This window comes from Hemiscyllium ocellatum, chromosome 20, assembly GCF_020745735.1.
Source record: "Hemiscyllium ocellatum isolate sHemOce1 chromosome 20, sHemOce1.pat.X.cur, whole genome shotgun sequence".
Classification (NCBI taxonomy): Eukaryota; Metazoa; Chordata; class Chondrichthyes; order Orectolobiformes; family Hemiscylliidae; genus Hemiscyllium; species Hemiscyllium ocellatum.
In genome coordinates, this window is record NC_083420.1 from 23,723,672 (window position 1) to 23,747,275 (window position 23,604).

Here is a 23,604-nt window from a genome sequence, read left to right on the forward strand (position 1 = left end):
AAGCAGCATGAATAGGGTGTACAGCCAAGGTCACTTCCCAAGGTGGGGGAGTCCAAAACTACAGGACATAGGTTTAAGGTGAGAGGGAAATGATTTAAAAGGGACCTAAGGGGCAACTTTTTTACTCAGACTATGGTGTGTGAATGGAACGTGCTGCCAGATGAAGTAGTGGAGGCTGGCACAATTGCAACATTTAAAGGGCATCTGGATGCTCCTGGCAATACTTGATTTCCTTCATGCACCTCAATCACCTCCCTCAAATATCCCTCAATACGCACTCACCGCATGCCAATTTTCATTTATCCATCCAACATTCACCCATACGTGCTCACTCATCCCTCCACCACCTTGGCAATGTTCAACCATTGCCCAAAACACATTGTACTGTCCAGTCAATGTAAGAAGAGTCTGCACTGCCTGGGGGCGCATGCTTAGGGACTCATGGGAAGCCAGTGAACACAAGGTTGAAGACAGGTCAAACGTTATTGCGTTGGGAGGAAGAGATAAGTGGAATAGAAGAGTGACAGAGAGGCAAACACTGTTGAGTAAGGGATGAAGGAGAGACAAACACTGTTGGGGCCCGTGGGAGAGTTGAACACCACTGGGATGGTGTGGTCTGAGTAGATTAGAACAGAAATTTATTGTCACGTGTACTTTTACATGAAAAATACAATGAAAAGTTTTATAAGTCGCTCTACCACGAACCCTACATAAAATGACAGGAATCATACATCATCATAAAAAGTAAACTACAGTTAATGGCTCCTGGGCTCAGGGAAAGCCAATTAAGGAAAAATGGAATACTCTGAAGACACAGCCAGGGTGAGATTGCTATGCTGGCTACTGGAATACTGGGCTGGAAACCTCCACTGAAGACTGACACAAGACTGCCATACCGGGAGACCATGCCAGACTGAGACCACCATGCCAGGCCACTGGAAGCCACCTTCATGTTGAACCGAGAGAAGCAGCCTGTCCCACATCCGACGTTCCTACAGACATTTCTGCTGATCCACCATCCTTCCCTTTTACTAATGCTCCTGCTCCTTTCTGCGCCTGGGCTTGGTTGTTGACCTGCAGTCTGGGCCTAGGCTGCAAGTCCGGGCAGGGGGAGTCAGCCTGGAGCCTGCTCCTTTCTTGTACTGCAAACACTATTGGACACTGAGTGGTAACTGAATGCTGCTGTTGGGGCAGGGGTGTGAAAGATGGGGAGCATTGCTGGTGGAGTAGGGGAGATAAACTGTACAATATTGGGAGACCTGAATAGAAGATGAGGTGTATCTTTATTTTATGACAAAAAAAGGATGTAAGAATCATTCTGCAAGAATCCCTACAGTGAGGAAACAGGCCCTTTGGCCCAGCAAGTCCATCCCAACCCTCTGAAGAGTATCCCACTCAGACCTATTCCCTATAGCTCTATATTACCCCTGACTAATGCACCTAACCTACACATCCCTGAACACTGTGGACAATTTAGCATTCAAAGTTTGGGAGAAGATTTGTAGCTCAGGTGCTCGTTGTTGTGGTTCCATTCGCCGAGCTGGGAATTTGTGTTGCAGACATTTCGTCCCCTGTCTAGGTGACATCCTCAGTGCTTGGGAGCCTCCTGTGAAACGCTTCTGTGATGTTTCCTCCGGCATTTATAGTGATTTGTATCTGCCGCTTCCGATTGTCAGTTCCAGCTGTCCGCTGGATCCAGGTCGATGTGCTTATTGATTGAATCTGTGGAGGAGTGCCATGCCTCTAGGAATTCCATGGCTGTTCTCTGTTTGGCTTGTCCTATAACAGTAGTGTTGTCTCAGTTGAACTCATGTTGCTTGTCATCTGCGTGTGTGGCTACTAAGGATAGCTGGTCATGTCGTTTTGTGGCTAGTTGGTGTTCATGGATGCAGATCGTTAGTGGTCTTCCTGTTTGTCCTATGTAGTGTTTTGTGCAGTCCTTGCATGGGATTTTGTACACTACATTGGTTTTGCTCATGCTGGGTATCGAGTCCTTCGTCCTGGTGAGTTGTTGTCTGAGAGTGGCTGTTGGTTTGCGTGCTGTTATGAGTCCTAGTGATCGCAGTAGTCTGGCTGTCAGCTCAGAAATGTTTTTGATGTATGGTAGTGTGGCTAGTCCTTTGGGTTGTGGCATGTCCTCGTTCTGTTGTCTTTCCCTTAGGCATCTGTTGGTGAAATTACGGGGGTATCTGTTTTTGGCGAATACATTGTATAGGTGTTCTTCTTCCTCTTTTTGCAGTTCTGGTGTGCTGCAGTGTGTTGTGTCCCTTTTGAACAGTATCTTGATGCAAATTCTTTTGTGTATGTTGAGGTGGTTGCTTTCGTAGTTTAGGACTTGGTCTGTGTGTGTGGCTTTCCTGTATACCTTTGCGGTGGATTGTCCGTTCGGTGTTGTCTGTACCATCACGTCTAGGAATGGGAGTTGGTAGATGATACCTTTGTAATCATTAAAAATACAGAAATAGAGAACACATATCGGATCATCAACGCCACACTCTCAGGAATCCGATTCACTAGAGAGGAAGAAAAGGACAACCAACTCCCATTCCTAGATGTGACAGCCAGACTACTGCAACCACTAAGACTCACAACAGCACACAAACCAACAGCCACTCTCAGACAACAACTCACCAGGACAAAGGACCCGATATCCAGCATGAGCAAAACCAACGTAGTGTACAAAATCCCATGCAAGGACTGCACAAAACACTACATAGGACAAACAGGAAGACAGCTGACGATCTGCATCCATGAACACCAACTAGCCACAAAACGACATGACCAGCTATCCTTAGTAGCCACACACTCAGATGACAAGCAACATGAGTTCAACTGGGACAACAGTACTATTATAGGACAAGCCAAACAGAGAACAGCCAGGGAATTCCTAGAGACATGGCACTCATCCACTGATTCAATCAATAAGCACATCGATCTGGACCCAATATACCGACCACTGCAACGGACAGCTGGAACTGACAACCGGAAGCGGCAGATACAAATCACCATAAATGCTGGAGGAAACATAACCGAAGTGCTTCACAGGAGGCTCCAAAGCACTGAGGATGTCACCTAAATAGGGCAAATTCCCAGCTCAGCGAACAGAACCACAACAACAATTTAGCATGGCCAATACACCTAATCTGCACATCTTTGGATTGTGGGAGGAAACCGGAGCACCCAAGGGAAACCCACACCAACAGGGGAGAATGTGCAAATTCCACACAGTCGCCCTAGGGTGGTTTCAAACTCGGGTCCTTGGCGCTGTGAGGTAGCACTAAGCCACCATGCCACCAATAGTTTTTCTGGAATTATGCTCACCACTTGTGAGAACAATCCATCCAGTTTAGAGGTTTGGACTGTTTATAAAGAAGAGTCTGTTTCCCCTTATGTTTTTCTATTTTTGTTTTGTATGTGTGTGTGTACACGCACACACGTAGTTTAAAAAGAGTAAAGTTTGATTTGTATACTGCAGTCATAAATTAGTATTCCAGTTTTCCTTTTTTTGCCACCACTGGTTATGAAAATCAGTTTGAAGACAATAATCAGTCATTTTCATATTAATGACTAAAGCCTGATGTGTATATCTTTGAACCTGAATCAGACAGACACGTAAATTGGGCTTTTCTAGCTAACTATATTTTTCCATTTGTGTGAACTCCAGAAACAGTGTGGCTTGATGTCAGCACACTCTCCCCAGCAAGTCATGACAGCATGGAGCAGAGATTGGTTAACTGACAGAAAACCTGTTACTGTAATTAAAAGAATTAAAAGATCAGTGACATAGATTGCAAATAGCTGGGTCGCAAACACTGATCAGATGAGGGGACTGGACGTAACTGTTCAAAATTGCTGATGATACAAAGTTAGGTAGGAAAGAAATGTGTGCGAAAACAATTTTCTCTGACGGAATTTTAAGATTTTTGCCCTGCAGATCCACTTATTTGATTAAAACCTTTTCATCAGGAGCTGCAAAAGGATATAAACTAATTGGGTAAGAAGATAGTAGATAGTGTATAATGTGGAGTTGTGGAATTATTATAATTTTGATGGGAAGAATTTCTTTTCAAATTAAAAGGCGAAGAAGTTAAGTGCTGGAACTCAAAATGGAACTGGGTGTACTTCTAAACAAAGCAGGTACAGCAAGCTATGGGGAAGAAAGATGGGAAAATCAAAACTGGATTACTGTATGGTCTGGGTCATCTTATCCAAAAGGAAAAATATGCTTGCCTTTCTGTGATGAGGAATATGTCCTATTATTCTATAAGGAGTTTAGAAAAATGAAAGATGAACTAACAAACATACAAAATTGTTAGAGAGCTTGACAGGGTAAATGCTGAGGGTAGACAGAGTCTAGATACAAAGGACATAGGGGAATGATCATTTTTGCTCAGGATGAGGAAATGTTTTCTACCCAAATGATTTTGAATCATATCACAGAAAGCTGTGGTTGCTCAGTCATTAAATATGGGAGAAAGTGAGGACTGCAGATGCTGGAGATCAGAGCTGAAAATGTGTGGCTGGAAAGGTGCAGCAGGTCAGGCAGCATCCAAGGAGCAGGAGAGTCGACGTTTCGGGCATGAGCCCGAAGTCGTCCTGAAGAAGGGCTCATTCCCAAAACGTCAATTCTCCAGCTCCTTGGATGCTGCCTGACCTGCTGCGCCTTTCCAGCAACACATTTTCAGCAGTCATTAAATGTGTTCAAGACTTTAATAAATAGAACTTTGGACAGTAAGAGTATCATGGATAATGTAGGAAAGTGAATCTAATCCAAAAGATAAGCCATGATCTTGTCAAAAGGTAAAGCAAGTTCAATGGACATATTCTTGTTCTTATATTTTGCATTCCTATATTGGTTTCTTTACTGTTATTGCTTAAATGCATCTGGACTGTTAATTTAATTACTTGTGTTGCAGTGTTCCTTTCCAGGTTAAAAGAAATCTCTCTCCTGAGATTCCTCATTAGATTAATCAATTACTGTCAAGTGGAGGCATCTTGCCATTTTATTGTAGTGTAGAAAGGGTTGGGAGAATGATATGAGGTGGTAGTGAGGACTCCAGATGCTGGAGAGTCGGCGTCAATAAAGTGTGGTGCTGGAAAAGCACAGTAAGTCAGGCAGCACCAGGAGCAAGAGATTCGACATTTCAATAGGTGCAGGAGTAGGCCATTCTGCCCTTCAAGCCTGTACCACCATTCAATATGATCATGGCTGATCATCCTTAATCAGTATCCTGTTCCTGCCTTATCTCCATAACCCTTGATTCCACTATCCTTGAGAGGTCTATCCAACTCTTTCTTAAATGAATCCAGAGACTGGGCCTCCACTGCCCTCTGGGGCAGAGCATTCCACACAGCCACCATTCTCTGGGTGAAGAAGTTTCTCCTCATCTCTGTCCTAAATGGTCTACCCCGTATTTTTAAGTTGTGTCCTCTGGTTCGGCACTCACCCATCAGCGGAAACATGTTTCCTGCCTCCAGAGTGTCCAATCCTTTAATAATCTTATATGTCTCAATCAGATCCCCTGTCAGTCTTCTAAACTCAAGGGTATACAAGCCCAGTCGCTCCAGTCTTTCAGTGTAAGGTAATCCCACCATTCCAGGAATTGACCTCGTGAACCTACACTGCATTCTGTCAATAGCCAGAATGTCTTTCCACAAATTTGGAGACCAGAACTGCACACAATACTCCAGGTGTGGTCTCACCGGGGCCCTGTACAGCTGCAGAAGAACCTCTTTGCTTCTATACTCAATCCCTCGTTATGAAGGCCAGCATGCTATTAGTCTTCTTCACTACCTGCTGTACCTGCATGCTCACCTTCATTGACTGGTGTACAAGAACACCCAGATCTCTCTGTACTGCCCCTTTACCTAAATTGATTCCATTTAGGTAGTAATCTGCCTTTCTGTTCTTGCCACCAAAGTGGATAGCCATACATTTAACCACATTAAACTGCATCTGACCACTCACCTAACTTGTCCAGGTCATCCTGTAATCTCCTAACATCCTCATCACACTTCACCCTGCCACCCAGCTTAGTATCAGGCATAACCCTTCATCAGATACATTGCTAGCTCCACTGCAACAAAAAAAAAGCTTCTAAAATACAAAAAGGGATACCAAACAACAAATATTTGTTTTCATTAAAAATAAAAGGAACATCACCAGAAGATAATCATCAATTTCTGCACTCCAGTGAAGGCCTTACATGGCTGTATAGGTACCTTGTTGACAGTACAGCAAACATACCTCCACAGTGACATCTGTCAAGATATGATGAGGCAACTGCAGGTAGATTAGACCAAGGGCAACAATTGCTTCCAGTTCTCCACAAAGAGCAGCATGTTCAAGATGGAAGATTGCAGACTTGCGATCCCACTCTTCCAGTTTATCACAGAATCGACCAGCCTCATGATAACGTACCATAGCCAAGTGCACCTGCACACAAAATATAACTGATTTACAGTGGGATAGGAAATAAACACAGAAAAGGGAGCAATGGTGTGGGTTTTGGATTGTTCCAGCATACAGTAAGCACAGACACAATGAGTTAAGTGGCTCTCTTTTATGCTGTATAATTATGATCTTCTAATACTGTGCCATATACACAAGTTACACTCATTACAATTAAACAACAGGAATGAAAATTCACTTAACTCAAGGTGAATTACATGATTGAAGACACAGTGACATTAATCTAACATGTTGTAGAAGGGAGAGCAGACAAAATTAATCATTAATCACATCCATGCTTATCACTTGCTGTCAGATTATCATACTGAACCTCTCTAATACAGTCCAATGAAATGGAGTAAAGTTCAGAATAAGAACACAGAAAAAGTGACCTTATCTCATGCTTCAATATGGGAGGAAGAGGCAACAACTTCTCAGTACTGTACCATCTGTTCTCCACAAGATATAGATATAGATATATAGAGATATATAGATATAGAGATATAGAGATATATAGATATAGAGATCTATTGTATCCCCCTTTCCCTCTCCAAGTTCCTGTCATACAATGTTGTGTTTTCTGTTGACCGTCTCGAATCACTAAATATTCTCGCTAACAATCTGTACCAATATGTCATTTGTTCTTATTACTCGCATATTTGACAACACAACATGATGCAATAATAAAACACTATTTATTGTACTAAACTAGGCCAAATACAATCTGTGACTCCTCAAATTTTCTGACCAGAACATTCCCAAACAGTTAGAATTACCTTGCCCAAAATAGACTTCCCTATTTTCTTTTCCTGCTTGATAGCATTTAATCGCTCCACCTCTACAGCCACACATGAAGGCCGATGCATGTGAGCCCTGGACGTATGGTAAAGGTTCCATTTATCTTCATTGTGGTGATCCTGAATGATAAAATCACACCAAATAAATGCATTGTCTTTGGATTTTTGTCAAAGGAACGATCAACATATACTGAAGCATTTATCTATCCAATTAAGAAATAAATTGCTTCTTTACAAATCTAATTGTGTGCACTACAGAAATTTGTTGAAATCATATATGCAAACATAACAGCGTAAAATAATACTATTTTGAATTATTCAGCTGTCTATGCCATATCCATGACATTACATGAATCTTCTGCTTTCACAGATCTGAGTCAAGATTCCACAAGCTCTTTTATGGTAAGCCCAACAGCCAGACTAGAAAATACAAGTCTAATATCAGGAGATTATTTCAATCATAACGTTCCCATCAATTTTTCTTCCTCCAACTCCTTCAGGCACCTGGTGATTTCACATTTGAACATAGAAAACAGGCAATCTATTCACAAGCACTTTTTGTGAATCATGGCCAATGTGCCCCTCCCTGACACAAAAGTCAAAACAGTTGTACCACCTCCTACTTCAGCTGAGAACAGCTAACTCAGCACAAAACAGTGTCCAAACCTGGCAACTTCCTAGGATAGCTTACTAATATATTTGGTGGTTGTTATACCCATTGGGCAAATGAGGGAAACTTTCTGCAACATATCTATATGCATCATGCATTATCAATAAAATACACACAACATAATAAAATGCAAGGACCAAGCAATCATGCATGATCACCGGCTGAGACTTTTGACTGCGTCTGAGGATGAGTAAGGGTTGGCACCCATTGGGGTTTGCATTTCCCTGATTGAAGAACAATAGGCAAAGAAACAGGTTTAAGAAATAAAAAGAACATTTTCACAAAAACATACATTTCATGCATAAAAATATTGTGCACTGAAAGAGAACTTCAAATACAAAACTGTTGTGAATAAATGTACAATGGTTACACATTGTAGTACATACCCTTCGAATGCTGTCTTCATCTGATTCACAATATCTTCGAATATTTGCATTGATCTGAGTAGAATTATAAAAACAGGATTCTAGTAAGTATGTTTTATTGTAGCAACAAACTCCATGCACAGTAAATATTCTCACTAAACTAAAACAGCAGGTTGGCATGTGCAATTCTGTCTCAGTGAGAAATGCTTGCTGAAAAAATAGAATTATAAATATGATTAATTTGATAGCTGCTTTCCCCAAATAACTATAAAATTGTGCATAACTTAGAAACTGTTGATAGAACTGATTTAGCCCCTCACCATTCAATTTGATATATACCTCAAGTTCATCCACCTGCCATTATACTTATGTCTCATGAGAGTGTCAGCCTTGAAAATCTTCAACTGAATCCCCAGCCACAACAGCTTTTCTGGGTCAGAGCTAGAGGTTTCCATTATGTGCAGAAGTTCTTTTGTTATTGCAGATTTGAAATTCTATCCCAGAAATGCAAACAGTGGGAATGAGGGAGACCTAATTAAACATCTTTTGCAGAAACAGCAGACAGTGTGTCTATACATGGGATTACACAATTGCTTTACAGAGTCTACAGCACAGAAACAAGCCAGTCAACACAACTTGCCTGTACTGGTGTTTTATAAATGACACAATGCTCCTCTTTGCCCTTCTTCATTTCACACTGTTCGCATAACCTTCTATTCCTTTCTCTCTCTCATGTCATCCAGCTACCCCTTAAAATGCATCTACGCTATTTGCCTCAACTGCCACATGGTAGTGAATTCTACATTCTCACCATGCTCTGGCTCAAGAAGTTTCTTCTGAATTTCCTATTTGATTTATGAATGACAACCTTAATCTCTAATTTTGGACTTTTCCACCACTGGAAATAGCTTCTCTCATATTTATTTCATTAAGCTCTTTGATTATTTTTCCACATAATGGAAATTTGCTTATTACCCGATCTGCAAACTCCCCTTCCAAATCACTTCGCCGCTCACTGGGACATCCACTGTCACCACCATTTTCAGACATCTAAGAGCAGAATAGAAGAATCAAATCAAAGCAGGCTCTGATAAAGCTCCAAAACTCCGTGCTGAACAGTTATCTGACTATGCAAGGCAGGTCAAAAAAGTAGTTAAATGGTTTTTTAAGTGGATGTGCAAAAATAATCTCCTTATATTTTCCTGATCCAAATTTCAGTGCAAGTGTTTTCTATGAGGAGTTAAAATGATAATATAAACCTGGTGCTAAAAAATACTAGAAAGAATGAGAGGTAGAACTTTATTTTATGATCCTAAAGCACCAATTTAATGTGGATTTGGAACTACATCAAAAGGATGAAATGTTTGATACCTAAATGGATGTACCTTAATGCAGAAGTCTACAATCTTAATTAATTGTAAGAGAAGTAGAAAAGCAAAAGCAGAACGCTTGTGTGTGTATGGTGGCGTGTATTTTAATATCTTATGTTACAGAGCTATCTGAAGTAAGTTCTACAAAACAGAATATTAGGTGAAAAACTACAATCACAATTTATATTTGATTTTACCCTTCTCTCAGCCAATGAATCACTGTGCTCATCACCCAGATTATCAACTTGATTCAAAACTGTCCAACCTAAGTAAAACAAAGAAGTGAGTACAACAGGTTAACAGAAGTATCTTAGAGTCATTGAAATTGACTATGGAATACAACCCTAACAGTTTAAAAAAAACTGCAGATTACCCACGTTCTACAACAGTAAAAATAGCCATCATGATCCCACTACACTTTACCAAAGTAACTGAAAAAGAATGGAATGTACCCATTGGAGATCTCCCCAGCAAATCTTCCTTAGGACTCCACCAAGATGATGGGGAGGAGGGAAGAGAGTCAAATGTGCTGTCACTCAAATTTTCATCTGCAGAGGTCTCAGAGAGGCGTGATAGAATTGGAGGTCTGGAACCAGAGATGGTTCTCACCCGAGTGCTTCCACAGACTTCCTCTGTGCCTCGAAGGACAGTTTTGGCTGTTTTCTGATTCAAGGGAGACAGAAACATATTTATTCAAAAAGGAGCACCCATTTACACATAGGTGAGAAAACGACAAATATAGGTCAAGAAGCTGAAGAACATTTTACAAGTGTGACTATACTTGTGCATACTTTCTGGTTTAGGAAAATTCCACTTAATATAATCAGTTACATATTAATTTTTTTCAACCAGGCAGATTAGTTTTTCATAAAAATCACTTCTATCCATTTGTATCACATTTGCTGCTGAAACCCTAGTCCAATATCGAGAGTTAGGCTGACGTTGCAAAGCTGAGCAATGGCCGCATCCAACAGTAGAGGATCTAATCACCACCCCTTGGCATACAATAGTATTCCTATTGCTGAATCCCCTGCTAACAACACGCTGGGATCTTACTGTTAAGCAGAAATTGAACTGGGACAGCCATTGGTTACTGTGGCTATAAGTTAATGCCAAAGGTTAGGAATCTTTCAGTGAACAGCTCACCTCCTGACAGATTGTCCAAAACACGATTCAGAAGGGTGATGGAACATTTGACTGCTTGAATGACTGCAGCTCCACTACTCAAGAAACTTGATACAATCCAGGACAAAGCAGCCCATTCAATTGGCACCAAATCCACCAATATTCACCCTCCACCACTGACACTTAAAAGCAGCAGCACGTACCATCTACAAGATACTCTTAGACAGCACATTCCAAATCTATGACCACTACCATCTAGAAGACAAGGGGAGCAGATGCATATAAACACCACCACCTGTAAGTTCCCCTCCAAGCCATTCATCATCTTGACTTGGAAATATATCACCTTCTGTATTGCTGAGTCAAAATCCTGGAAGTCCATCCCTTACAGCATTGTGAGTCTACCTACACCAAATGGGCTGCAGTGGTCAAGAATGCAGTTCACAGCACCTTGTCTAAGAAAACTAGAGTTAGGTAATAAATACCGGCCCAGCCAGCATTCCACACATCCCATGAATGAATAGTAAAAATATTTGCAGACTCAATTATTCCACCATCCTACTAGCAAACCTCATATCCCCAACCCTCCACAAAATTTAGCTCAACTAAATTCTGCTACTATATTCCACACCACCCCAACATAATTCCTTCTCTCTACCCTCCCCATCTGCACCACTTATCTTCCTCTGAGGTTCTCAACTCCAAAATTCATCTTCAGCCTTGCCATTTGTCTGAAGTAATAAAGGCACTATGTAATAATGGGAGTTCAATAAAGGTTCTTAATTGCAAGTCCTTTTTCTCTTCTTTCAAGATAAAACCACTAATGTGGTACCAAATAATGTAGATCGAGGCCTAATTGCATGGTGACTGATTAACCTATTTAACCATGGCATTAAAAAAATGAAGCAGAAAAAAAAAGCACCTGCTTTGCTATGGCAATGGCTAATCCTGCAGGACAATCTTATGTTGGACAGTCCCGATTGGAATGCTCTCATAGTTGATACTCCCAACTTGGGCTCCCCCAAGAAGAACAGGGTAGGCTCCCCCATGAAGAACAGTGTAACTTGGTCCGAAACAACAACTGCAATCCTTCAAGAGTCATTACGTTTTCGAAGGAAATGGAGAGAAACAGATGATATAAAGCACTGACCAGTAGATTCTGTGCATGTTCCAATGCTTCCTTTTCTTTAATAGACAGATCAAATGGCGTAAGTCCCATTTTCTTACAAATGCTGTTGCATGCATGAGAGTGAAAAAACAAGGCCATCCCTCGTACACCTGTGGTGAAAAGTGCAGGATCAGTATAATTTTCTTCGAAAATGAATACCTTTTTTAAAAAGAAACATACACCACATTGTGAACTGTTGTCATGAGTCAGTGCAGAGCTGAGCTAAACAAACCAGGAAAGATGAGGGATTCCCCAATTTGTCTGAATTGAACTAGTTTGTTTAAGCAGCAGTGTAAGTAATGCAATCAGTCTCACTGTCAATGGGATGAGAGATTTTTTAAATAGCACATAACAATTCATTGTCCAGGAATCTCTTATGGGTGAGGTATCAGAGGGCTGCCACTGTCCACAATTTTGAACAACTCTATCAAATCTCCTGTTGGCTTTTATAGCTTGAAAGCATATGTCAGATTCTCTACTCTCTTTATACAACACCAGTCCCTCATCTCTGGTACCATTATTTTACTGAATAACAAATTAGATTCAAAAGATCGAAAAGGTCTACTCTTGTTCCCTTGGCATTATATTCTTAATCTGGTAAATCTCCTCTGTGCCCTTTGAAAACAAATGACATCATTCCTGAAGTGTGGTGCTCAGAATAATAAAATACTACAGATTTGATCAAACCAGTGATTTGTAAAAAGAACATTCAGCTCAACTTCCTTTTTATCATAAATTGTTACACAGAGGCATACAGAAATCTACAAATAGTTTGAGTAACTCGATCAGTAAAGGAACAGTGATGAATTTGTCACTTGTTTATAAAGAAATATTACCCAAATTGCCATCTCCAAAGTCTGTACCACCAAATGTATGAATCTGAGGATCTGTGTACAAGTCTCCCACTCCCTGGATGTCAACAACAATCAGCTGGTGTGCAGAGCGTTCAAAGGTGAAATGGCTAAATGCCTGCAATTACATGACAAGGTCAGAGGAAGGATTAATGAATGAGTTTTGTTTCAGCAGAAGGGTATTTTGCAATTCAGAATACACATGATTATCACAGACAATATTTGACAATAGATTTCACACACTGAACACACCACAGTAGATACCATATTACATAACGCGTTAATTTTTTAAAAAAAAGACCAAATCCCAGAAAAAAAGTATTTAACAGGAGTCTTGCTCCATTTAGAATTTTCAAATTAGACATCTACCCTTCGAAAACGGGAGAATTACTTTAAAATTTGAGGAAACAATTTCCTTTCAATCAATCCCAAGGGGCATCAAATCATCCTTTTGTAAGTAGTATAATTTTTCATGCACACATACACTTAGAATTCTTTTGTGGTTGGAAAGTATTCAGATATAGAGTACCATCAGGTAGTAGAAATGAAGTTTTATCTGGCTGGAGCTGAATTAGAGCACTTACCTATTTTGCATTATTTCCAATCTAGTGCTTACCTGTGGAGTAAGGCGAAAATTTTCATCTCTTACGAAGCCAGAATTGGAGTTGTATTTGATGTATTTACCCTCTATATAGTGCTCCAAGTGGTACAGAGGCTTTCCAGGCCTGTCCTTCATCTCTAAAATACACATCTGCATAATGTCAACCTATTAAGAGTAAAATAATTAAAAAGCAGAAGACACTTGCTAACAACTTATGCTACCTTTGTCTACGTCCCCCCAAACATTCACTCCCATTGTTCCTGCCAGCAAAAGCTCACTCTGGGGTATGTATTTGGTTATCAAGTCTCCCAATGAGAAATTATAGAGGAAAAAAGAATGGGCATTAGTGCTTTTCATTTTTTTTAAATGATTTTCCAATATGTCTGACTGACAATTATGTTTTTGAGATGTTTATAGGAAGTGTGGCAGCTAATTTGCAAACAACAAAATCCTACAATCAGGAATGCAACACATGGCCAGTTAATCTTTTTTGGTGAAGTTGGCTGAAGGATAAATAAAGACCTGGGCACCTGGAAGAACACTTTATTCTTTTCCAAAATAATGTCATGGATCTTTCACGTCTACCTGTGGTGTCTCAGTTTATAAAAATGATCCACTCCCTCAGTTCTGTGCTAGGATAGTGGGCACTGATCTGTCTCTAGACAGCATGACTCGAACCCACAACCTTCACCTTCAATGCAGAGTATACTACTCAATGAGCCATAGTGTAATCCTAGATTGAGAGCATTGACAGGTCACTTAAACTGCGAATGAAACACAATCCCGTCTTCACAACAAAAAAAAAGAGACAAGGGAAGATTAAAGAAGACCAGCAAACATTGTGTGCTCCAATAGAGTGGAGACAATGTCAAATTTCATTTCCAGCTTGCTTTTTGACAGATACCAGATCTAACACCAATTCACAGATTTTGCCAAACATTAACTTCTACAGTTCATCTGATGGGAGTGATTAATAGGATAAATGAATAACTCAAGTCTAGGGTTGATCCCTTGCCTGTGGTGAGTCCATTAGTCTCAACCAGGGTAACAGTGAACACAACTGTCAGTTGGACAACATACTAAAATGTAGTTAGTGCTCATGGAATCCTTACATTAACAAATAGCAGATACACAAGAAACTAAGTTTTGTAGTATCTCACTAACTGGATTACGTCCACTTTATTTTGACTACCTCTTCTAAGAATGGTTTTCTCCCGCCTTGGAACTTTTTTTCATATAGATCCAACACCCCTATTTTCCTTTCAATGGATTGAACAATAGCAATTTTATACCAGTTTGACTCCATTAACAACACACAAAGTGAGGGAGACATAAATAAAAACAAAATACTGTGCGTGTTGGAAATCTGAAATAAAAATGAAAAGTGCTGGAAATACTCAGCAGATTGGACAGCATCTATGGAGAAAGAAACACAGTCAAGGCTTCAAGTTGAATATACATTTCCTTCAGGACTGAAGAAAGGTAGAAATGTGTTTGGATTTTTGCCCTTTCAACAGATGCTTCAGACCTACTCAATATTTCTAGTGCTTTCCATTTTCAGGCAAGGAGATATGTCTTAATTTGCATTACTAAAACATCAGCATACTGTAAATCAGATCATTCAACATGGTTTTGTTTCATGAATTCTCTCAATAGATTATTCTTTTTAGATGCAGTGTAAGTTCAAATGATTTATCTGCAAATTATTTTCAGACAATGTTTGTGATAAACAAGGTGCTAATCTTACAGTGCAATCATTATCACACAGACAGTAGCCATGTCAGTACAAAACCAGATGTTAAATAAAGCGTATATTCGGTCATGTGATTGTCATTTTACAAAGGTACTTCCGATTCATAACTTTATTTGAACTTTCACTCCCAATTAGATTCTTGCTCTGTATTTCTTTATGATAGATTCATCACAGTTCATAATTCCTTAAATTGTGCACTAACCCTAAATCATTAATCTCAAAAGAATTCAAAAAATGATTATCGAGATGACGTATAACATGATCAAGACTTTTGTTAAGCAAGATTATCGAGGGTTACAGACCCAAAGCTGGTACGACTAAAGTACAGATCAAGCATGATCAAACCAAATGGTAGAACAGGCTACAGGAGCTGACTGGCTCTCTCTTGTTGCCATGTTCAGAATTCTGAACCCTCTAAACAGTAAACCTAATATCTATTCCTTCACCTGTTTTGGAGGTTTGTGCCTGTTGTACTCTTCGCCCCAGAGTTTTGCCTCCATCTGGAGTCGGACATCCTCAAAATACACTTCCCGGTCCACAGAATCTAAGTAGTACTTAGCTACATAATTAGAGGCAGAGTTCCATTGTTGATGACGTGTGAAATTCGAGAGCTTCTTCCTGATAAAAAGTAACAAAGTAACAAAATATAGCCTTTGATTCAACTAATCAGCAAATAGACAATTCTTGCTCACTAACTGCTCCATTCAATCTCTCAGGTGTTCTAAAACCTTTGAACCCTCATTGACACATAATTCCATAAATGAAGATTGTGTTCCAGTATCTAGTCCAATCGGTCCTTAATCAAAGGAGAGTCTCACAATGTGTGATTACAACTATTTGGAGCATTACAACAGAACCTAAACTCTGTGCTTCCCCATTAAACATGCTTATATGCCTAGCTATATGACACACCAGCAAATTTCACATATAAGTAAAGACAACTAGAGTGGCACTTCCCTCCCCTTCAGACACACAGTATCATCTACACCCAGGTGTCAAGGCAAGTAAGACACACTAAAGCAATCTATTATACAAGTCAGTTAAAAGTAATTCAACTCAGACAGAGTTATATAAAGGATGCCATTTTAGTTCATGTAAGAAATGTGCAGAAAAGATTGCAAAACAGCTTGGCACAATCAAAGCCCCGGCCTTACAACCCTGCAATGCATATATAGGTTTCCACTGTCGGTTTAAAAGCATGCAGCATAACAGCACTATGACAAGGTTTTAAATTCATATCATATTTTCATGAAGACAAAAATTTAGATAAACGTCCTGGTCAGTGTCTGCAGTATTTCAAAGTGTCAGCAAATCAGCTAAACTACTTATAAGGGAGAAATCCCAGACCTCACAAAGCTATAAATAATCTAAAATAAATCTTCATTGACTGGGATTTTAAAATAAACAAATTTGCAAGAGAAACAAAATTATATCTGGGAAAATAGCAGAGGAAGGACACTGAGAGCCCTTTCTGGCAAACAGCTTTCCCTGGAGGAAGAGTCAAAAATCTCTTCTCAGAGACTGAGAAATTCTGGGGATAGATTTACTTTGCATGGCAGGGATCCCTGCATACCAGCTGTCCAGCAGCTCGGAATCACTCCATGGAACCTCCACTGGTTGAAACTTCAAGCCGTCTCCAATGAAGAGAAGTGAAAATCTGAGGTATTAATGGTGGCCTAGGGGTGAGGGCCAACGGCAATTATGACCTCATGGGAGATTGCCTCCAAAACAAACTGTGGAATGCCCAAAAAGTTCACCCACTCTTTTGCTCAACACCAGCCCACTCAGTAAAAGTTGCCAAAGTTTATGCAGAAAGACATCTTTGTCAACAAGTTGGTCAGGTGATGGTCTGCACAAACTTTCTAAAAGCCTGTAAAAAAAGGAGATGGCAGAGTCTGTTGTGGCTTTTCTGGAGATTTGTTCCAAGCAATTCTGTGCTCTGTGGACTATTCCCAGGAATGCATAACAAGATAAACATGAATTGTAACTGAAGGATCATTAACTCAGTGAAAGAAGCTCTTCCGTCTGCCCAAAACCTGTTGGCTTTGCAGTGCAAAGAAAAATGCAGACTAGCACAATGCAAGGTTCAGTGATAGTACACACCAAGGGGTGGGGAACTGTAAAACCCTTTGGATTGTTTGTACATTGTGAACATCAAGAATGTTGAAAGTGTACTGAGGTGCCTTAGAGTGGAACACTTTACATGGACAAGTTCAATTCTACTACACTTTCTGTACACTTCGGTGGAAATACTTTGCCTTCAGGTTGTCTGCCCAACATGGAGTGCGTATGGAAATATCAAAAGTATTACAGTTGTATTCAGGCACTGAACAGTGAAACATGTTGTATGGAGGCAAGTTGAATTTACTACACTCTTTAATTTCCAAATCAAGATGTTTTGCAATGTACTTAAATATGTTAATTATAAATTTTAAATACTTTGGGGAACAAAACTATTGGGGGTACCCATCTGGCAAGAGTCTCCCCTTCTTTGGTTAAAATAGCTACAAGGAAGGCATTTACATGGCCATTAATTGGCCTCAAAGGCCTTAATTATAATCAAGGGTGGGTAGATTGCCTGACACCTTTATGGCACCCCTATAAAAAAAAAGGGAGGTGAGCTGGCAGGTGGTGTGCAAGCCATGAATTGCACTTTACAAACCCCACCTTAAAATATTGCATTCCCAATTTCCACAGTTCTACTGGGTGCTGGAACCCCTTTTTGTAAGGAGGTGGTGAAGTCAGTAACTAGTAACCACAAACTGGAGGTCTGATTCTTTCTATAAGCCAGGGGAAATGAGTTTGATTGTGATAGCCACGTCACTGTCCCATCTTTGATGTGCCCGAACATGGCCTGCCTAATTCCATATCAGAACAGTTGCTGCAGTGAGACACAGGAATTATTCAGTTTTCATTTTAGAAGCCACAGAAGAAACAAAATCAAGTGGTATATAAAAACCTGTATTAAATCCTGTTATTTGGAGAGAAGGGAAGTGATTGACCCGAGTTCATCTAGTTCTACCACTATTGCTTACATTCTCTTGAGAGAAAGACTGTGAATTTTCCATTATCTACATTATACAACAGAAGCTGTTTCACTAACATGATAAGTTAAATGCACAACCAGAGCAAACAAAAAAATGAACTACATTAGAGAACGATTTGGAGATGCCGGTACTCATAGGGAGGGCCTCAACCAGGACCTTGGGTTCATGTCACATTACAGGTGATCACCATTGCACTACACACCCACACACACACACACCCTTATAGACACCCACACACACCCTCACAGACTTAAGACACTCTGCACTACACACACACACCCCCAACCCAGACAGACAGACAGACAGACAGACAGACAGACACACACCACACACACACACACACACACACACACACACACACACAGACAAAGACCCACATGCACACACATATTTTGTGGGGTGAATTTGTACTTGCAGAATTACATTACACTTTGCTCAAAAACTGCATACATTCATGTAGAACTCTGAGCTCAAAAACTGCACGAATTTATGTAAAACTCTGTTATCTCACTTTTTAGATTAGCAATCTAAACATCAGGTCATAGACAGAGAACACAGGGGGCTAACACCTTTAACATATTATCTAGCTATCACCATTGTTAACAGCTAACCCGAGAATGTAACTTTCATATTAAAAAGAGAGTTTTGTGATTTACAAATGAAAGAAGTGAAACTATCACTGTATTCTAACAGATGAAAGGCTTAACAGACAATCAATTTTTCAATGTATAATTTCAGTTACATCACACTGCAAATTTTTGCTATAAATTCTGTGTTACGATCTAGCCCTCCACAATCACCTGATGAAGGAGCATTGCTCCGAAAGCTAGTGTGCTTCCAATTAAACCTGTTAGACTATAACTTGGTGTTGTGAGATTTTTAACTTTTTACATTAGAGAACATACAGCTTAACTTCACCACTCAATATCCCTGCCTTCACTACCCATACTGACCTATACGGAACATTCAAAAGCATCAAAACAGCTATAAAACTTACGTTCTGTAACATTCCCGCATTGCACCACGACCAAAGGGCTGAAAGGGAAACATGTATATTTTAACTTACAGACAAACTAGTAAATTTTGTAAAACTTTATCAGAAGTATAATGAAGGTCATGTACTTATTCCTGGTGAGGTTCTCATAAGCTTTTCGTTTGCTATTAAAGTCATGAAATGAGGATTCAAATCATATGTTTGAGCTGTTTCATTGTATCCTGTTCACAATTCAGTAAAAGCAAGCATGCTGCAGTGATGTATGTCATGCACAGTACTGATCCAAATAGACAATAAACTAAACTATCTTTATGCTCAAATTTCAGCAAGGATAGTTGAAGGCTAAGTGGAGTATAGCAAGATCCAAAATCACCTTACATCAATCCCAGGTAACGGTTGCTCAACAGATTTGGTAGTTATAGCAGGCGGCTTTCAGTAAGGTGCGTAGCATTGAGGGAAGCAAAGAGTAAAGAACCTGCTGATCAACAGTGCATCCACTACAGCTGCTTCAAGGTATATTCCAAAGTTGAAGAAACACGATGGCAATCTACTCAAAAGAACCAATTGTTTGCAGGAGACACAGTACTGAAGCTGAAAGTGTGTTGCTGGAAAAGCACAGCAGGTCAGGCAGCATCCAAGGAGCAGGAGAATCGACATTTCGGGCACGAGCCCTTCTTCAGGAATCATGCCCGAAACGTCGATTCTCCTGCTCCTTGGATGCTGCCTGACCTGCTGCGCTTTTCCAGCAACACATTTTCAGCTCTGATGTCCAGCATCTGCAGTCCTCACTTTTTCCTCGGAGACACAGTGCAAGATGAAACAGATGGAAAGCTGTTTTCATGTAGAACAGCAGCAGAATTAAAGATTAGGTCAATTTGTAATCAAATTAAAACTATTGGAGAATCTTTGATGACAGTATATATGTGTGCATACTAGGCCTCGTTAATATACACATTGAGTTTCAAGACTCAGATTCGATTCCAGCCTTGGATGACTGTCTGTGTGGAGTGTGCACGAGTTTCCTCCGGGTGTTCTGGTTTCCTCCCACAGTTCAAAGATGTGCAGGTCAGGTGAATTGGCCATGCTAAGTTGCCCGTAGTGTTAGGTGCATTAGTCAGAGGGAAATGGGTCTGAGTGGGTTACTGTTCGGAGGCTCGGTGTGAACATGTTGGGCTGAAGGGCCTGTTTCCACACTGTAGGGAATCTAATCTAATCTTAAAAAAACAAACTGTGCTTTTCATTAGCATATAGAACAATGCTGTTATTTGTATTCCAAATATTTTTAAATTCTGTGTTTAAACAATGCCGATATCATGATGTCACGGTATTTCAAAAGGTAACTGAGGGTCTATTGAGTACTTTTGAAATGCAGTCACCATTATCATTTAGGGAAGCATGGCTGTGAACAGCTAGGCCCCACAATGATGCAACATTGGCCAGGGCACCAGAGGAAACTCCCTTGCTTTTTTTTTAAAATATGGTGCTCTTACATCTTGTATATCTGAGACTGCACATGAGACCTTGGTTTAAAGTCTTGTCAAAAAAGGCACCACCAAAACTACAGTATTTCCTCTGCATTGACATTCCAACAATGTAGCAGTCCCTCATTGGTTTTACCCTTTGTGTGCAATTCTTTTAAAAATATTGGGCCTTAAATATATAGCCTTCAGATACAGGCATGAGACTACTACCACTCGGTAAAGATTGATCAAGGAAACACATGTCTATGTCCATTTAGAAAGGTTGCTTTTCAGGGCACTGAGGTGCATACTCTTTCTTCTTCAATGCTAACTAGGTTCAAGAATAGGAAAGTAACTCCTGCAGAGTAAACCTTCTACAATCAGCTGAGAACTGGCAATGACCTGGGACCATGCTCCTTGGCTACTTTCTATTTGGATTAACAGTACCACATATAGATAAAACAGACAAAATACTTAACAGCAAGATCTAAAACAGCTGCTTTTATGAAATAGTATAAAAATGTTAATATTTTACAACAATAGTAGTATTACCTGTTTTGCCATTTTCACGAATACTTTATCTTCGACCCATTTTCCTGAAATAGCATTGTATCTATTAACACAGAAAATCAAGAGAGATAAATTAATGAATTCTGAATAATTTCTCCACACCAACTTGTTCTCTCATTTTCTACACAACCACACACTCCATCACACTGGGGTGGACATCACCAGTCCATTAATGGCCAGGAAAGGGCAACAGGCAGATTGGAAACTCTCTTTTTTGAAGGTTATTTCCTCTTCGAGTCGTCAAGTGAATTAAGCTCATCCGACAAGGATCAGCAAACATAAAAAATAAAATGTATGTTTATGTAGCATCTTTAGGGTCTCTTGAAGTTCAGTCTCCCTGCAATGTCGGAAAGCCAAGTCAAACATTCAGACCATCTGGTTAGCTGTAAAGTCCAACAACTAGAACTTCTAGACCTAAAGTAGCTCTAAAAAAAATCTAATCATTATAGCTTTTTACAAAACCTTTTCTCTGGCACTCAGGTTTCAGATTTTACTGTATGTGGATCCCATGTTTCCTACATTAATGATTTGCTGCTCACACAATCTAATATCGCCTTCTATGACAATCTAATAAATTTTAGTCAGTTGTAAAGTATAATGAATGCTCTGTGAATAATCAGCTTGCTTGTTCAGCTGACTGCTCTATACCCAACCTGACTTTCTCAGAAGAGCCAGCAATTGACATCAACTTACAGAATGTTACTCTTGTATAATTTTTCTGAAAGGTAAACCCAGTAAACTGGCCCTTGAAGAGTTTCCTGGCCAGTTGATGGAATGCCAAATCAGTCAACAACCTCTGAAGACTAGATTCCTACCAGCCAAGCCACATTGTATAAAATGCTTTCCCACACCATAATATCAACAGATGTCTACAGGAATGGTCTGAAACAAGGTAACAAACATTGCTTGGAGGCACAGTTAGATGTCGTTAAGAGGCAGATAGCTGGCATCAAGGGTGCATGCCAGTACTGATCAGGAAATAATGCAGGAAAAGACATGAGAAAGTAAAAGAGAGTGCTGCAAATGATGTGACAATAAGCCATCCAGACCAGAGGCTCCCAGTAATGAACAGTAACTATCAGTATTAAGTTAAATGATCTCAGTTTTAGCCCGATTCAGAATTCTACAATTGCCCTGAGCATTTATAGTCAGAGAGATTTACAGCATGGAAACTGACCCTTTGGTCCAACCCGTCCATGCCCACTAGATATCCCAACCCAATCTAGTCCCACCTGCCAGCACGTGATCCATATCCTTCCAAACCCTTTCTATTCATATACTCATCCAAATGTCTCTTAAATGTTGCAATTTGTTCCAGCCTCCACCACTCCCTCTGGCAGCTCATTCCATACACGTATCACCCTGTGTGAGAAAAAGTTGCCCTGTGGGTCTTTTTTTTATTTTCCCCATCTTACCCTAAACCTATGCACTCCAGTTCCAGACTCCCCCATCTCAGGGAAAAGATCTTGTCTGTATATCCTATCCATGCCTCTCATGATTTTATAAACTTTTATAAAAATCACCCCTCAGCCTCCAACACTCCAGGGACAACAGCCCAAGCCTGTTCAGCCTCTCCCTATAGCTCAAATCCACCAACCCTGGCAACATCTTTGAAAATCTTTTTTGAACCCTTTCAGGTTTCACATATCCTTCTAATAGGAAGGAGACCAGAATTGCACACAATATTCCACCAGTGGCCTAACCAATGTCCTGTACAGCATCAACATGACCTCCCAACTCCTGTACTCAATACTCTGACCAATAAAGGAAAGCATACCAAATGCCTTCTTCACTATCCTATCTACCTGTGACTCCACTTTCAAGGAGCTATGAACCTACACATCAAGGTCTCTTTGTTCAGCAACACTCCCTAGGGCCTTACCATTAAGTGTATAAGTCCTGCTTTCCCAAAACACAGCACCTCGCATTTATCGAAATTCTATCTGCCACATCTCAGCCCATTGGCCCATGTGATCAAGATCCCATTGTACTCTGAGGTAACCTTCTTTGCTGTCTACTACACCTCCCATATTGGTGTCATCTGCAAACTTACTAAGTATACCTTTTATGCTCACATCCAAATCATTTCTATAAATGATGAAAAGTAGTAGGCGTAGCATCAATCCTTGTGGCACTCCACTGGTCACAGGCCTCCAGTCTGAAAAACAACCCTCCATCACCACCCTCTGTCTTCTACCTTGCAGTCAGTTTTGTATCCAAATGGCCACTTCTCCCTGTATTCCATGAGACCTAACCTTGCTAATTAGTCTCCCATGGGGAACCTTGTTGTACACCTTACTGAGGTCAATATTGATCACATCTACCACTCTGCCCTCATCAATCCTCTTTGTTACTTCTTCAAAAAACTCAATCAAGTTTGTG

At 40.2% G+C, this 23,604-nt stretch overlaps 1 protein-coding gene across 5 annotated transcripts in view; it reads right to left on the bottom strand.

Annotated features, from left to right (window-relative positions):
- eef2k (eukaryotic elongation factor 2 kinase) overlaps positions 1–23,604 on the bottom strand; it is a 67,366-nt gene that overhangs the window by 12,805 nt on the left and 30,957 nt on the right. For 4 of the 5 annotated variants that reach the window (XM_060840601.1, XM_060840598.1, XM_060840599.1 and 1 more), the window contains 13 exons: positions 21,205–21,265; positions 19,196–19,233; positions 15,598–15,769; positions 13,414–13,563; positions 12,783–12,915; positions 11,929–12,056; positions 10,106–10,316; positions 9,851–9,918; positions 9,259–9,333; positions 8,305–8,358; positions 8,077–8,142; positions 7,228–7,368; positions 6,248–6,436 (listed from right to left, as the gene is read on the bottom strand). In XM_060840601.1, the coding sequence (XP_060696584.1) occupies positions 6,248–6,436; positions 7,228–7,368; positions 8,077–8,142; positions 8,305–8,358; positions 9,259–9,333; positions 9,851–9,918; positions 10,106–10,316; positions 11,929–12,056; positions 12,783–12,915; positions 13,414–13,563; positions 15,598–15,769; positions 19,196–19,233; positions 21,205–21,265 (1,486 nt within the window). The remainder of the gene's footprint in view (positions 1–6,247; positions 6,437–7,227; positions 7,369–8,076; positions 8,143–8,304; positions 8,359–9,258; positions 9,334–9,850; positions 9,919–10,105; positions 10,317–11,928; positions 12,057–12,782; positions 12,916–13,413; positions 13,564–15,597; positions 15,770–19,195; positions 19,234–21,204; positions 21,266–23,604) is intronic. The other variant, XM_060840602.1, reaches the window with a different exon arrangement.